The following is a 14,915-nucleotide window of genomic DNA, read 5'->3' as shown; positions in this document are numbered from 1 at the left end:
ATCACACCATCGTGATTATCTGGGTCGTGAAAATCCTTTTTGTACAGTTCTGTGTATTCTTGCCACCTCTTGTTAATATCTTCTGCTTCTGTTAGGCCCATACCATTTCTGTGCTTTCCCTTGGTATCTCTGATTTTCTTGAAGAGATCTCTAGTCTTTCCCATTCTGTTGTTTTCCTCTATTTTTTTTCATTGATCAGTAAGGAAGGCTTTCTTATCTCTCCTTGCTATTCTTTGGAACTCTGCATTCAGAATCTTTTATCTTTCCTTTTCTCCTTTGCTTTTCGCTTCTCTTCTTTTCACAGCTATTTGTAAGGCCTCCTCAGACAGCCACTTTGCTTTTTTGCATTTCTTTTCCATGGGGATGGTCCTGATCTCTATCTCCTGTACAATGTCATGAACCTCCGTCCATAGTTCATCAGGCACTCTATCAGATCTAGTCCCTTAAATCTGTTCCTCACTTCCACTGTATAATCATAAGGGATTTGATTTAGGTCATATCTGAATGGTCTATTGGTCTTCCACACTGTCTTCAATTCAAGTCTGAATTTGGCAATAAGGAGTTCATGATCTGAGCCACAGTCAGCTCCTGATCTTGTTTTTGCTGACTGTATAGAACTTCTCCATCTTTGGCTGCAAAGAATATAATCAGTCTGATTTCGGTGTTGACCATCTGGTGATGTCCATGTGTAGAGTCTTCTCTTGTGTTGTTGGAAGAGGGTGTTTGCTATGACCAGTGTGTTCTCTTGGCAAAACTCTATGAGCCTTTGCCCTGCTTCATTCTGTACTCCAAGGCCAAATTTGCCTGTTACTCCAGGTGTTTCTTAACTTTCTAAGTGCCACTAGGGGAACCACTGTGTCTGGCCGTTGGTCATTCGTCCTCAGTAGGGCCCATGTCCTGTCAGTGTTCATCTCATTATTTAAAATTCCTTTTCTTTTTAAAAAATTTTTATTATTCTTTTCATTTTTGTTATTCAGTCATTCAGTCATGTCTGATTCTTTGTGACTCCATGGACTGCAGCATGCCAGGCTTCCCTGTCCTTCACAGTCTCCCAGAGCTTGCTCAAACTCATGTCCATTGAATCAGTGATGCCATGCAACCACATCATCCTCTGTAATCCCTGTCTTCTCCTGCCTTCAGTTTTCCCAGCATCAAGGTCTTTTCCAATGAGTTGGCTCTTCACATTTATTTTCAATTTTTTAGTTGGAGGAAAATTGCTTTACATTGTTGTGTTGGTTTCTGTCATACAACAATGAGAAAGTCATAATTACATACACACACACACACACACACACACACACATATGTATATCTCCTCCTTCTTGAGCCTCCTCTTCCCCCTTAAAAAAAATCTCAGGCTAGTATTGCAAAGAAATCTTACCAAATCTCTTCTAAGAGAGCCTCAATGATTCTTCCTTTTCTTAGTCAATGTATTTCCCACCCATTTCCACCCTGGGGAACATCCAGGGGTGTGTGTGTGTGTGTATGTGTGTGTTTAGGGAGGTCAGAGGGGAATCAGGTACGTTTTTTAAATGGCCAGTCCTGAGGTTCTCTGAGAGTCATTGCACTGCAGCCACAGCCCAGGGCATGGGTGACTGTACCCCAGCATAGGTTTAGAGTGCTGCCCACTCCCTCTGGGCACTGACATGCACATTGCTCATAAGGGAATGTGGTGTGCTCAGTCACTCAGTCCTTTCTGACTCTGTGACCCCTTGGAGTGTAGCCTGCCAGGCTCCTCTGTCCGTGGGATTTCCTAGGCAAGAATATTGGAGTGGGTGGCCATTCCCTTTTCCAGGGAATCATCTCGACCCAGGGATCAACCCTGGACTAATGAGAATCAACTGTACAGCACAGGGAACTCTACTCAACATTCTGTGGTGACCGAAATAGGAAGGAAATCCCTCAAGAAAGGGGATATATTCGTATATATAGCTGATTCACTCTGCTGTAGAGTAGAAACTAACAGCACTGTAACGCACACACACACACTGTTAGTCCCTCAGTCGTGTCTGACTCTTTTGCGACTCCCCTGGACTGTAACCCACCAGGCTCCTCTGTCCATGGGATTCTCCAGGCAATAATACTGGAGTGGGTAGCCATTTCCTTCTTTAGGGGATCTTCCCAAACCAGAATCATACCTCCATCTCCTGCATTGCTTACCACTGAGTTACCTGGGAAGCCCAATGAAAGAAGATATGGTCAGACAATAGACCATAAAAAAAAAGTTTTGTGATCATTAGTTATCAGAGCAATGCAGATTCAAAGCATGAGGATTATCATTACATATCCATTTGTTGTTGTTGTTCAGTCGCCCAATCGTGTCCAACTTTTTGCAGTCCCATGGACTGCAGCATGCCCGGCTTCCATGTCCCTCACCATCTCCCAGAGTTTGCCTGAGTTCATGTTTGATGAACTCATCAAACATATTCATCTTTGAGTTCATGTTTGATGAGTTCATTGGTGATGCTGTCTAGCCATCTCCTTCTCTGATGCCCTCTTCTCCTTCTGTCCTCAATCTTTCCCAGCATCAGGGACTTTTCCAATGAGTCTTTCGTTCGCATCAGATAACCAAAATACTGGAGCTTCAGCTTCAGCATCAGTCCTTCCAGTGACTGTTCAGGATTTATCTCCCTTAAGATTGACTGGTTTGATCTCCTTGCTGTCCAAGGGACTTTCAGGAGTCTTCTCCAGCACCACAGTTCAAATTCATCAATTCTATGGCTTCCAGCTCTCACAACTGTATGTGACCCCTGGGAAAACTATAGCCTTGACTATATGGACCTTTGTTGGCAGAATAATGTCTCTGCTTCTCAACACACTGTCTAGGTTTGTCATCTGCTGTTAATAAAGCTGTTAATAATGCTAATGGATGCAATGAAATTCAAGAACTATTCAAATCTCTAAAGTATGATTCCATCAAGGTTTTGCATTCATTATCTCAGCATATCTGGAAGACCCAGCAGTGGCCACAAGACTGGAAAAAGGTCTATCCGTGTCGTCCCAATTCCCAAGAAGGGTAGTACCAAAGAATGTGCTAACCATCGGACAGTTGCACTCATCTCCCACGCTAGTAAGGTCATGCTTAAAATCTTGCATGCTAGGCTTCAGCATTATGCGAACCAAGAACTTCCAGATGTCCAAGCTGGGTTTAGAAATGGAAGAAAAACTAAAGATCAAATTACCAACAATCACTGGATTATAGAAAAAGCGAGGGAATTTCAGAAAAACATCTATCTCTGTTTCATTGACTATGCTAAAGCCTTTGACTGGATCATGACAAACTGTGGAAAGCTCTCAGAGAGATGGGAATACCAGACCATCATACCTGTCTCCCAAGAAACCTGTATGTGGGTCAAGAAGCAACAGTTAGAACCCTATATGGAACAACTGACTGGTTCAAAATTGGGAAAGGTTCAAAATTGGTTCAAAACTGTCGTAACAGGGCTGTCTGCTGTCATGCTGTTTGTTTAACCTATATGCTGAGCACATCATGAGAAATGCCAGGCTGGGTGAGTTACAAGCTGGAATCAAGATAGGCGAGAGGAACATCAACGACCTCAGAGATGCATATGATAACTACTCTCATGGCAGAAAGTGAAGAGGAACTAAAGAGCCTCTTGAGGAGGGTGAAGGAGGAGAGTGAAAGGGCCAGCTTAAGGCTAAATATTAAAAAATTAAGATCATGGCATCTGGCCACAGTACTGCATGGCAAATAGAAGGGGAAAAGATGGAAGTAGTGACAGATTTCCTCTTCTTGGGCTTTAAAATCATTGCAGATGGTGAATGCAGCCATGAAATCAGAAGACTCTTGCTTCTTGGCAGGAAAGTGATGACATATCCATTAGGATGACTAAAATGAAAAGGACTGCAAAGATAGCTTGTTGGCCGGAACAACTAGGATTCCCGTGCACTGCTAGCGGGGATGTAAAGTTGCACAGCCACTGTGGAAAATTGTTTGGCAGTTTCTTAAAAAGTTAAAAATACGTATTCCATATGACCCAGTCATTTCACTCCTACATGTTTACTCAAGAGAAATAAAGACATATGTCTCCTCGAAGATTCTTACATGAATTTTCTTAGCAGCTTCACTTGTTGTAGCTCCAAACTGGAAGGAATGAAAATGTTTGTCAAGTGGATGCATAAATGAAATGTAATGTATGCGTTTGAATGGAATTCTGGCCAGCAATGAGAAGAAACAACTACTAATACATAGTACAATATGGGTGGACGGATGGATCTCATGACAACATGCTGATTGAGAAAAGCAAGACAGGACATGCACTGTATAACCCCATCTACATAAAATGCAAACTAATCCATACTAACAAAGAGCTGGTCGCTGGTCGTCCAGAGATGGGAGGAGGAGGAGGAGATGGACTGCAAAAAGGGATGAGGCATTCTTTAGAAAGCATTCTGTAGGTTGATTTGGTGATATTCTCGTGGGTACATAGAGTTGTCAAAACTCTTTAAATGGTGCACTTTGAATAATTCAATCTGTTGGGAATAAATTAATCCTCAGTAACGTTGATAAAGAAAAAAAGAAACTGTTAGTTTAAAGCAAAAATAGCAATGAAGTTTGTAACATATATAGAACATATTTTTGTCTCAGCAGTGACATAATGGATGGGAGAATGAAAAGGAATTATGTACTGTATTATTACAAGGGTCCTACATTATCCTTGAAGTGGTGTAACACTATTTGAGGGAAAATGTCATAAGTTAAAGTAGCATGTTTTAGGCCATAGAAAAATTGCTGAAAAAATGAGTAACAGTTTAAAATATAACACTGGAATACTAAAGATTATTCAGTTAATCAAAAGAAGACTGGAGCAGAGGGAAAAGAACATATGGGATAAACAGGGGAAAACTTGTGAGGCAGCAGTTTTAAATTGTCACGTTAATAATTAGATTGAATTAAATGATTTAAACACTCCTATTTTCAGATTGTCAAGACATGATAAATTAAGACTGAACTAGATGCTTTCTACAAGAAACTCACTTAAAATTAAAGACAAATAGGTTACAAGTATGAGAATAAAAAACTTACACCTGCAAACATTAACCGTAAAAGAGCTGGCATGGATTTACTAATATTCGATAAAGTAGACCTCAGAAAAAGGAACATTACCAGAGGTAAAGAAGCTCACTTCATGATGACTAAGGAGTCTACTCATCAAGAAGATGTAACAGTCTAAATGTGTATGGATTCCACAAAATGGCATCAAAATAGAGGAAGCAAAAGAGGACAGCACTGAAAGGGGAAATGAGCAAATCCTCACGTATAGTTGCAGACGTCAGCCCTTCTCTCTGGGTAACTGATGAAACAGACAGAAGACCAGCGATGCTGTAAATCGTATGAAGAGCGTTACTGACAGACTCAGTGGCATCTGTCAATCACTCTGCTGGGCACAAGCCGAATACCCACTCAGGGTACATAGACCATGCATCAAGACAGACCATGTAGATTTAGAATGACTGATACGACACAAAGTATGTTCTCTGGTTAGAATGAAATTAAGCTAACATTAGTAACAGAAAAATATCTGGAATAATCCTTACATACAAGGAAACCAAATAACACACATCATGCATAGGTCAAAGTAGAAATCACAGGGAAATTAGAAAATATTTTGAATGGACATGAAACAGAGCATGTCAAAATGTGTGGTATGCAACTAAGATAGTACTCAGAGAAAAATGTGTTCCTTCAGATGCTTACAACACAAAAGAAAGGTCTAAAACCACTGGAATAAATTTCTATTTTAAGAAACTATAAAAAGATGAACAACTTAAACCCAAAGTACAAAGAATAATAAAAATGAAACAAGAAATGGTCAAATAATAGAGAATAAACAAGCCCCAAACTATTTTTCTTTCAATAAATAAAATTGAAAGACCTTTAAATCATCCCACCTTTGCCTGCTCCCACTGAGTCCAAAAGCCTATTCTCCTTTGCTGCCCTGCGTGTAGGATCATCGGTACCATCTTTCTAGACTGATGCAGAAAAAAATAGACACAAGTTACCAGTATCTAGAATAAAAGAGAGAACTTTACTATAGATCCCACAGACACTGAAAGGATAAAATTAAATATCATTATTATTAATGTGATGTTAATGTAATGCCAATACATTTGACAGCATATATGAAATAGACAAATTTCTTGAAAGATGCATAGTACCGAAAGTGACCCAAAAAGAAGTAGAAAACCTGAATAGCTTTGACATTGCTTGTGAAATCCATTAAATACTTGAAAAAAGGAAACATACTGATCTTACACAAATTCTTTCAGAAAAGGGAAAACTAATTTTAGGAGCATCCCAACACCAAAACCCAAAGGAATTGTGAGACCCCATCCCTGATGAGCACGTATGCTCGGGACACACTGCACCCATCGCCCGTCTCCGCTTGTCTTGCAGGTATGCCGGCACCCTTCTGGATGAGGACATCTTCCGTGGGAAGGAGCTCGTCGACAGTCGCCCACTGCAGGCGCTTGTGGCCGGGCTGAAGGCCTACAGCACCTGGGAGAACGTCAGCTGCCTGCAGGACTGTCGAGAATGCACCGGAGGCATGGTGAGTGCCCTCGCACCCTTCGGGCTACTGGTCCGGCAGAGTCTGCATGGTTACAGGTTACAGGTTACACATACAGCATGTGTTGGGGAAGGACCGTGCGGCCAGTGGGCTTTGGAACCAGGTGAAATTCCCATCTGCCCTTGTGACCCTGGGTGCACCCCTTCGCCTTGTCATCCGTGCATGTCCATCTTCCCTGACGCCGCCAGACGGATGCAGACCATGCCTGTAAAATGCTGGGTCCGTGGAGGCCCTCAGTACCTGTCATGAAACTCGGTGGTGGTGAGATGTTGACAGGATAGGAAAGGGCCAACAGGGGCCAGATGATCCAAGCTCGGCTCCAGTGTTTCAGTCCCTTGGGGAGAATGCAGGAAATGACCCCACAGGTTTCTACCCTGGGAACGAGGCAGATGGGGACATGCCAAGCGCTTAGGGCATGTTGAGAGCATCCCCAGCGCTGGCCTCAGACTGGACTGTGCAGTGAGGTATGAGAAACCCTTACGTGAATCTTCGGAGAGTCAAGGGGACTGAGAACAGCTGGATCTATGCCCTCTTCCTGCATGACCCTAAGAGTGGAGGCACCTGCAGGAGCCCAGAGCTGGTGAGAAAGGGGACCCAAGTTGGGTCTTGGAGGGCAGGACGTGGGAGGGATGTGCGATTTTTGACCCTGTGACTTGGTAGCATGGCACGGCTGTGGACATCAGCTCTGGTAGCATCTGAGTTCAGCCCCAGACGACAGTCCTGTGTGGGCCACCCCGCCTCATCATCATGTGGGCCAGAAGCAGGTACTGCAGGAGGATACGGGGAGGAGGGAGCCCCTTGTTTGAATATTTGCCTAGAAATAGAAGCTCTGAACCTGAAGGGGCGGTTGAAGCATTTTAGCCGCAGTGAGAAGAGGTCAAGAGCAGATCAAGGGCTGCTGTAGAAGATGAAGGGGGAGGTTGAGTTTCCGGAGAGCCCAGAGCATTGGGGCCTGGGTCCATGGAGGGGAAAGGAGGGACTATGCCTTCACCGCAGGCGCAGCCCGAGGTTTGTCCCGTGTGGACTCTGTGGACGGGAGCGAGAGCCGGCCTGGTCACTTCTCTTGCAGTGACTGAGTAAAGATGTGCGAGTGGTGAAGGGGACCTTGGTTAATCAGGCTCTACCCATGATGGTGGTGGTGGACATGCTTGCTTTTCCAGTGGGGATGGTGTCGGGCTCCATCAGGAAAGAAGGAGAAGGAGGATAAAGTGACAGCTGGAGCTGGGGTGCAGCGGGGTCAGGAGTCAGGGTCCTCTGAGGCAGCTGGGGGCAATGGCTCGTAGTGGCCTGATGTGTTGTGAGACCCTGCCAGGGGCTGGTTCCTGCTCTTCCGGTGGTCCTGCCTGGTCATTCCTCTTTCACTGTCCAGCATCACCCGGCAGTGCCCGGCAGTGCAGAGATGACCCCTCCACCCACCATCCTACGGAAAAGCAGCTGACCCTGGAGGGCCGCTCTTCCGGGCTGGGAAGATGCCAGATGCCAGCCCTGTAATCCTGGGTGCTGCTGCCTCCAGTGGCTTCCCAGCAACTCCTCGGAAACAGAAGGAAGGGGGTCCCTGTTTTCTAGTTTTGTTCCTTCCTTTCTCCTCTCCACCCCCATATCCACCCAACATCTTACCGAGAACTATTTGTGGAGACATAAATATTTGTTGAAGGGGCTTCCCAGGTGGCACTAGTGGTAAAGAACCTGCCTGCCGAGGCAGGAGATGTAAGAGACGTGTGTTCGATCCCTGGGTCAGGAAGATCCCCTAGAGGAGGAAATGGCAACCCACTCCACTATTCCTGCCTTGTGAATCCCATGGACAGAGGAGCCTGGTGGGCTATAGTCCACAGGGTGGAAAAGAGTCGGACACGACTAAAGCCACTTAGCACATACGCAGACACTTGTTGAAAGAAAAGCATGAGCATCTTCTAATTGTTTTAAGCTGTATTTTCATCTTCTGCAGGCAGGAAGTCTCTAGGAGTGAAGTGTGGCTGAGTCTGGGGGCTGCTGAGATGGTAATGAAAACCACTTCTGTGGCCCATAGGTCTAAGGAGGTCTTGCTTGCAAAAAGAAAAAAAAATTTTTTTTCAACTCACATTTACTGACTTTGAAGCCAGTAACACTATGGGAAAGTTATTGCCTTCTCTTTGCCTCATTTTTCACACATACAAAATGAGGGTAAGCTTTCCTTTGTAACAATTGTGAGAGTTAAGTTGAGCAAGAAGATAAGCATAAAAATATATAATGGTGAAGGAAGACTGAAGATCCTGTGTGCTGCAACTAAGACTCGGCCCAGCCAATTAATTAATTAAAAATATATAACTGTTTAAACAAAAATCGTAACAACATGATGTGAGGTTTATAACCGAGAAGAGGCTGGACCAGGAGCTGGAGAGTCACCATCCATTCCTGGGACAGCCCTGATGTTCCCGAGGGCTGGAGCTTCATGCTCACACGTGGTCTGCACTGTGGCTTCTAACTTCAGTGTGTAAGCTGAGCATCCACCAGCCTGGTTTGGAAGTGATGAAACCCCTTTACCTGCCCGCATGTGTGAACTCAGAGAACAGACTCCACCCCTCGGAGTAGTCACGTGACTCAGTTCTTTTGCTTCCTTAGCTCCTCACCTTCCTTTTCCAAGGATTGACGGGTAAACCAAGTCTGAAGACTGTTGCTGTTTCACTGGACTTAGACTGGCCTCTTTTCTCCATATCTAAGCAAACCCAGATTGAATTTCCTACCACCAGCTGAGTGAGGAGTGGGAAACAGAGCCCTGGAATTCACTGTGCCCCTTGTGGGGCCGCCTGGTGGGGAGGAAACTCTGGGAGGTGGGAGGGGCAGCTCCTCAAGGAAGGGGTGGCATCTCAGGGTCAGGACGCTGTGACCTTGGGCTTTTCCTCTGGGAGCCTCAGGTTCCTTCTCTTTTAAAGCCTACAGCATAGTATTGCAGTATCTTACTCGTGTCTGACTCTTTGCGATCTCATGGACTGTAGCCTGCCAGGCTCTTCTGTCCGTGAGATTTCCCAGCAAGCATACTGGAATGGGTTGCCATTTCCTTCTCCAGGGTATCTTCCCGACCCAGGGATCGAACCACATCTCTTACATCACCTCTGTTGCAGGCAGATTCTTTACCACTAGTGCCACCTGGGAAGCATGGTAAGCTTCAGTAAAGACTCTCCTTGTCTTTCTTTTTCCTGGCTGTGATTACAGTGAAGCACCCCAGCTGTCTCTGCTCTTCCCTAAATCCCATCCTGATGCGTTTGATCTGTGTGGGAGCTGCATGGGTGGGGCTCTTCAGGGGGCAGTCTTGGACTCTGGAGGCAAGTATTTTCTCAGCAAATCTGACTCTATAGCATCAGGGACTGGAGAGACAAGCCAGAGGCCAGCATAGGCTGCATGGTCCCCACTCTTCAGCAGAGCTGAAGCCCAGCTGCTGACCTTGACCCTGCACAGCAAAATTCTTCACGGGGAACTTCTACAGTATCCCTTGACCCTTGAGCGTTACCTGTACCTGGATGTCCATGGCCTGCAACTGTGCCCTCCAGCACTTGGAGATACCCACCCTGGGATCCCTGGGCCAGTGGTCAAGATCAGACTCCGCTGCAGGATTTTAGGCACCCTGCCCCCCACCCGCACTCCCATCAGGGCCTCTCCCTGGCAGCCTTCTCATCTCTGACCCTGGCTGCTGCACTTCTTCTCAGTGTGTTCCTGAATTCCACGGGAGAGCAAAATTGGCCGAAGCAGCCTAAAGAAATATGCAGACAAGTCTGGAGCAGGATAAAGTCTCAGGAGATATCTCTGACCCACCATGATGATAAGGTTATCAGCAAACACGCGTTGACTGTTCCTTTCATGTTAGACATGGAGCTGCTGTTTGTTGTTCAGAGATACAATCCAGCCAGGCAATGACAGAATCGCTATAAGATTGCACAAGAGGACACTGAAACAATTACCGGTGTTTGTAAGTTAAAGGAAAAAAAAGCCATGTGATGCTGAGCTTGCTGGTTATTCCATAGGCTCTGTCCCAAGATTGGATCCTCAGGAGACTTACCATCGCCTCGTTTATCTGGCAGGCACTGTTTCTTGGAACACAGCCGAGGCCTGAAATAGACAAAACAGAACTCTGAGACTCCCAGAGAGATGGCACAAAGTCCCTGTGCTGAAGCACATGCCCTCACTCCACTCCTGGAGGAGCCTGGCCAGCCTCTGCTGGGAGCCTGCTCCTGGTGGCTGACTCCTGCATGTGATTCCTGGTTTCCTGCCATGTCACACACCAGTGAGGATATTTGATCTCCAGAGGCAGGCAGTTAAGAGGGCTAGTGGCCAAACAAGAGCCAGAAGAGGTAGAAAAACTAGACTCAAAAATTCAAGAGCTCTGGGACTTCCCTGGCGGTCCAGTGGTTAAGATTCCATGCTCCCACTACAGCAGGCTCAGGTTCGATCCCTGGTCAGGGAACTAAGATCCTGTATGCTATGTAGCACGCCCCCCACCAAAAAAAAAAAAAAAAAGATTCAAGAGCTTAGTGGGCCAGTGCCCAGCCAGAAGAAGGATCAAAGCTCTTCTAGGAGGCCAAGTGGGCTGCAGACAAGGTAGGCTGTGGGAGACAGGCAGGGAAGCTGTTGCAAGAAGGACAGTCACGCGAGGTCCTCCCTCCCGCCCAGATGCTGCAGATCTACTGTTTCCCGGAATACAATAGATGATGTTTGTTTAAAAGCTCAGCTTAACAGCAATCCCCTGGACATGTATCTCTCAAAACAGATAAGTAGGTCAGCCTGACTTGGATCTAATATGGCAGAGATGATTTTGCTCCCCCATCTAATTTCGTAAGAAGAAACAGAGCCACAAAAAGTCTTGTCTAGTGCCTGGGCACAAGGAGCTAGTGATGCTTGTGGTGGATTCTGAGTCTGAAGGTCAAGGGTCCAGTTGGCTAGGAATGCATATATGGGTGGGGTAGGGGCAAGTTGAGCTGTAACATGAAGTAACTGGGTAGCAAAATGGAAAAGGTTCAGCCCATACTAACAAAGGATCCAAGACTGTATCTGGCAAACCTCCTAAGAAGGGACTGGCTGGGGCCCAAGTGTTGACCCCAGTAGAAGGGCCTTCTTAGTGGTTGCCATGACAGCTTTATCAGCCAGAACCTTTGCTCAGCCCCAGCCTAATTTTTCTAGGGAACCAATGAGTCGTTGATTTCATGGATCAAAGACCCCTTTCTCTGGACAGATTGAGAGCCTTCAAGAAGAATCCCAGATGAAAACCTAGGTTTCTGCTTATTTCTGCTATCACTTTCTGATTGTAGGGATTTAGAAAGACAGCACAATAAAAAAAGCTTTATGATGATTAGTTATTTCTCAACTTTGAAAGAACCTTGTTCGAAGATTAGAGGAATTGTTTCTTATTGTTTAAAAGAGGTTTCTATTTCTGCCTCTCTGACATTCTTTGAGTCCATGCTAGGTAAAATGCCGGGACCTACGTAGATGTGGCTATCTTTAATCCTCCAACAGTCCTATGAGTGGGAGTGACTGTCTACACAGGTTCCCATGGATGAAGGAAATAAGACTGGAGGTGGTTGCTGTTTCTCTCAGGCAGTTGCTCAGCCGTGTCCAGCTCTCTGTAACCCCTTTGGACTGTAGCCCGCCAGGCTCCTTTGGCCATGGGGTTCCCCAGGCAAGAATACTGGAGTGGGTTGCCATGTCCTCCTCCAGGGGATCTTCCCCACCCAGGGCCTGAACCTGCATCTCCTGTGTTTCTTGCGTTGCAGGCAGGTTCTTTACCACTGAGCTACCTGGGAAGCCCTGAAAGGTGGGTGCAGGGCTCTAATTCAGGTCTTCCCATCTTAGTTTTTTGCCCTTAATTCTAGCCCTTGCTTTTTTCCCGGGGGAGGGGGATGACAACTTTGTTTCTGGCCCCTGGGTCCTATGTTGATCAATGTTCTACACTTGGCCCTCATTTAACATAATCCGCAATTTGTAAACAAGTCTGTGTGTTGTGTTGTTAACCTCTGGTCACTGGAAAAAAAAAAATCTCCTAGTGAGAAGATTCACATGTCATATTTGTGAGTGTCTTATGTTAGTAGGCCTTATCTTGTCAAGAAAATGAGTTGGGAGAGTAGCAGGCAGTAAAACTGACCCTCATCACTGATACAGAAAAGAGAGATTATTAAAATGACCCTAGGACAATGCCACTTTATTGGCAATGTTCCTTTGAAGATCTCAGTCCAAACTTCTTAAGGGTGTAAAGAAGGCAATTATAAATTTTGTATGCGATGGAGAATATCCAGACACATGAGAGAATAATAGATAGAGTTGGAATCCATCCTGGGACGATTTGCCAAATTTGAATCTACCATATTCTCATTTTAAGCTCCCTTGAGATGGTTCACAGCTCTCCAGAAGGATTCAGTCCATCACATCAAGGAAATAAGAAAAGGAAAAGAAGCTTTTCAAGACTGACTTCTAAATTTGTTAAGAATTAGTTAAGATTCTTTGGATGCAAATAAGAGAGACCCAGTACAAATTTGCTCAAGCAAGAAGGGAGACTATATCTTAAGAGAGAGAGAGAGGTGTTCTGGAAGTCACATCTCGTGAGGTCCGGGAGGTCTCGTGAGGACCAGGAACTGGGAAGGAGCCGAGAGTACAGGCAGCCCTGCTCTTGGTTTCTCCTCCTTTGGGGCATAGTCTTAGCCTTTGCCTCCTGGGGTCTGCCCATTCTTCTTGCTCCACTGCGTATGTGGCTGCCCTTTGGCTGTGGAACTTATAGCATCTCCTTTCCAGCTACTGTCCAAGATGGGGTCTTGTAGATCTCAGTTGGAGTTGGTGTCCTTCCCAACCCAGACATTTTTGGCTAAGGAATGGAGTCACATTGGGTGAACATGCCTGCTGATGTCCCAGTTGTATAGGTGGTCAGACAGTAGCTGAGTAGATATCTGTTGTGATATATGTGATAGGTTTTAAATACTTTCGCAATAATCCTTTCAGCCTGATGTATAGAAATGGAGTTGAATTTTGTGTATTGATCTTATATCCAGCAACCTTGTTAAATTGTCATGACAATTCTAAAAACCTGTTTATAGTTCTTTTGTGTTTCTCTATGATCCTAATCATATTCCCTATGAAACATGAATAGCTTGTTTCTTCTTTTTCAGTTATTTACATTTATGCCTTTGTCATATCATTGAAGTGGCCAGGACTTCCCATGCAGTGGTTAAAGAAGTGGTTGACAATGGGCACTTATATTTCATTCTTGGCTTTAATGGGGACGTGCTTACTTTTACACTGTTAAGGATTTTATTTGGTGTGGATATTCTGGTGTTGGTGTTTGGTGTGGATATTTATCTTGTTAAGGCAGGTATGTTTTACCCTTAGTTTAGGTAGGGGCTTTTGTGTGTTTGTGTGTGTGCTAGTTTTTTTGTTTGATTTTAAAATTATGAGTGGATCTAAATCTTATGGAATTATTTATATTCCTTTATTTTACTGAGATAATCACACATTTTCCTGCTTTAATCTGTCTTTGTGGTGAATTTACATTAATGTATTTTCTAATGTTTAATATATCTTGGCTTTGGGAATGAATGTAGCTTAGTCACGATTGTGTGTGTCTTTAATTCACTGTTGGTTCTGTCTGCCAGTGCTTGTTTAGGATTTTTTCATCTGTGATCATGAGATTGTCTTGTGTCGTTCTTTCCTAGTGCTGCCCTTGGCTAATTTGGGTATCATAATTATAATAACCCCATTAAATGAACTGGGGAGGGAGAATTTCTTCTTTTTCTACTCTTTTAAAGAGTTTGCATAAAATGGAATGATCTGTTCCTTGCATACTTCGTACAAATACCTGGAAAGTCATATAGGTCTCATAGTTCTTTTCTTAGACATTTAAAATGATTAATTCTCTTTCTTGGAGTAGTTGTAGCCATTCAGGTTTTCTGTTTCTTCTTGAGTCTGTTTTGGTAATTTATATTTGCTTATTAATTTGTCCATTTCTTCTTTTTAAAATTTATTGGTATAAAGTTCATAAGTCCCTCTTATCTTTTATCCCTGTTGTATCTGTAATTATGCTGCCTTTGCCACCCTAATATTGTTTGTTTTCCTTTATCTCTTGATCTGTTTTCTTTTTCCTTCAAAAAATAAAGTTTTGGTTCTATTGATCTCCAGATTGTATCTGAGATGTCCATGTCATTGATTTTTATCTTTATTGTTTATTTCCTTCTACTCCCTTTGGGTTTATTTTATTTCTGCTCTTCTTTTCACTCTCATGCATTGGAGAAGGAAATGGCAACCCACTCCAGTGTTCTTGCCTGGAGAATCCCAGGGATGGGGGAGCTTGGTGGGCTACTGTCTCTGGGGTCGCACA

At 44.5% G+C, this 14,915-nt stretch overlaps 1 protein-coding gene across 4 annotated transcripts in view; it reads left to right on the top strand.

Annotated features, from left to right (window-relative positions):
- Nucleotides 1-14,915, top strand: part of ACOXL (acyl-CoA oxidase like) — a 330,642-nt gene that overhangs the window by 185,371 nt on the left and 130,356 nt on the right. For all 4 annotated transcript variants that reach the window (XM_061431434.1, XM_061431436.1, XM_061431435.1 and 1 more), the window contains exon 12: nucleotides 6,418-6,571. In XM_061431434.1, coding sequence (XP_061287418.1) covers nucleotides 6,418-6,571 — 154 coding nt within the window. The remainder of the gene's footprint in view (nucleotides 1-6,417; nucleotides 6,572-14,915) is intronic.

This window comes from Bos javanicus, chromosome 11 (genome assembly GCF_032452875.1).
Source record: "Bos javanicus breed banteng chromosome 11, ARS-OSU_banteng_1.0, whole genome shotgun sequence".
Classification (NCBI taxonomy): Eukaryota; Metazoa; Chordata; class Mammalia; order Artiodactyla; family Bovidae; genus Bos; species Bos javanicus.
Note: the sequence above shows the minus strand (reverse complement) of the source record. Positions and strands in the feature narration are given on the sequence as shown.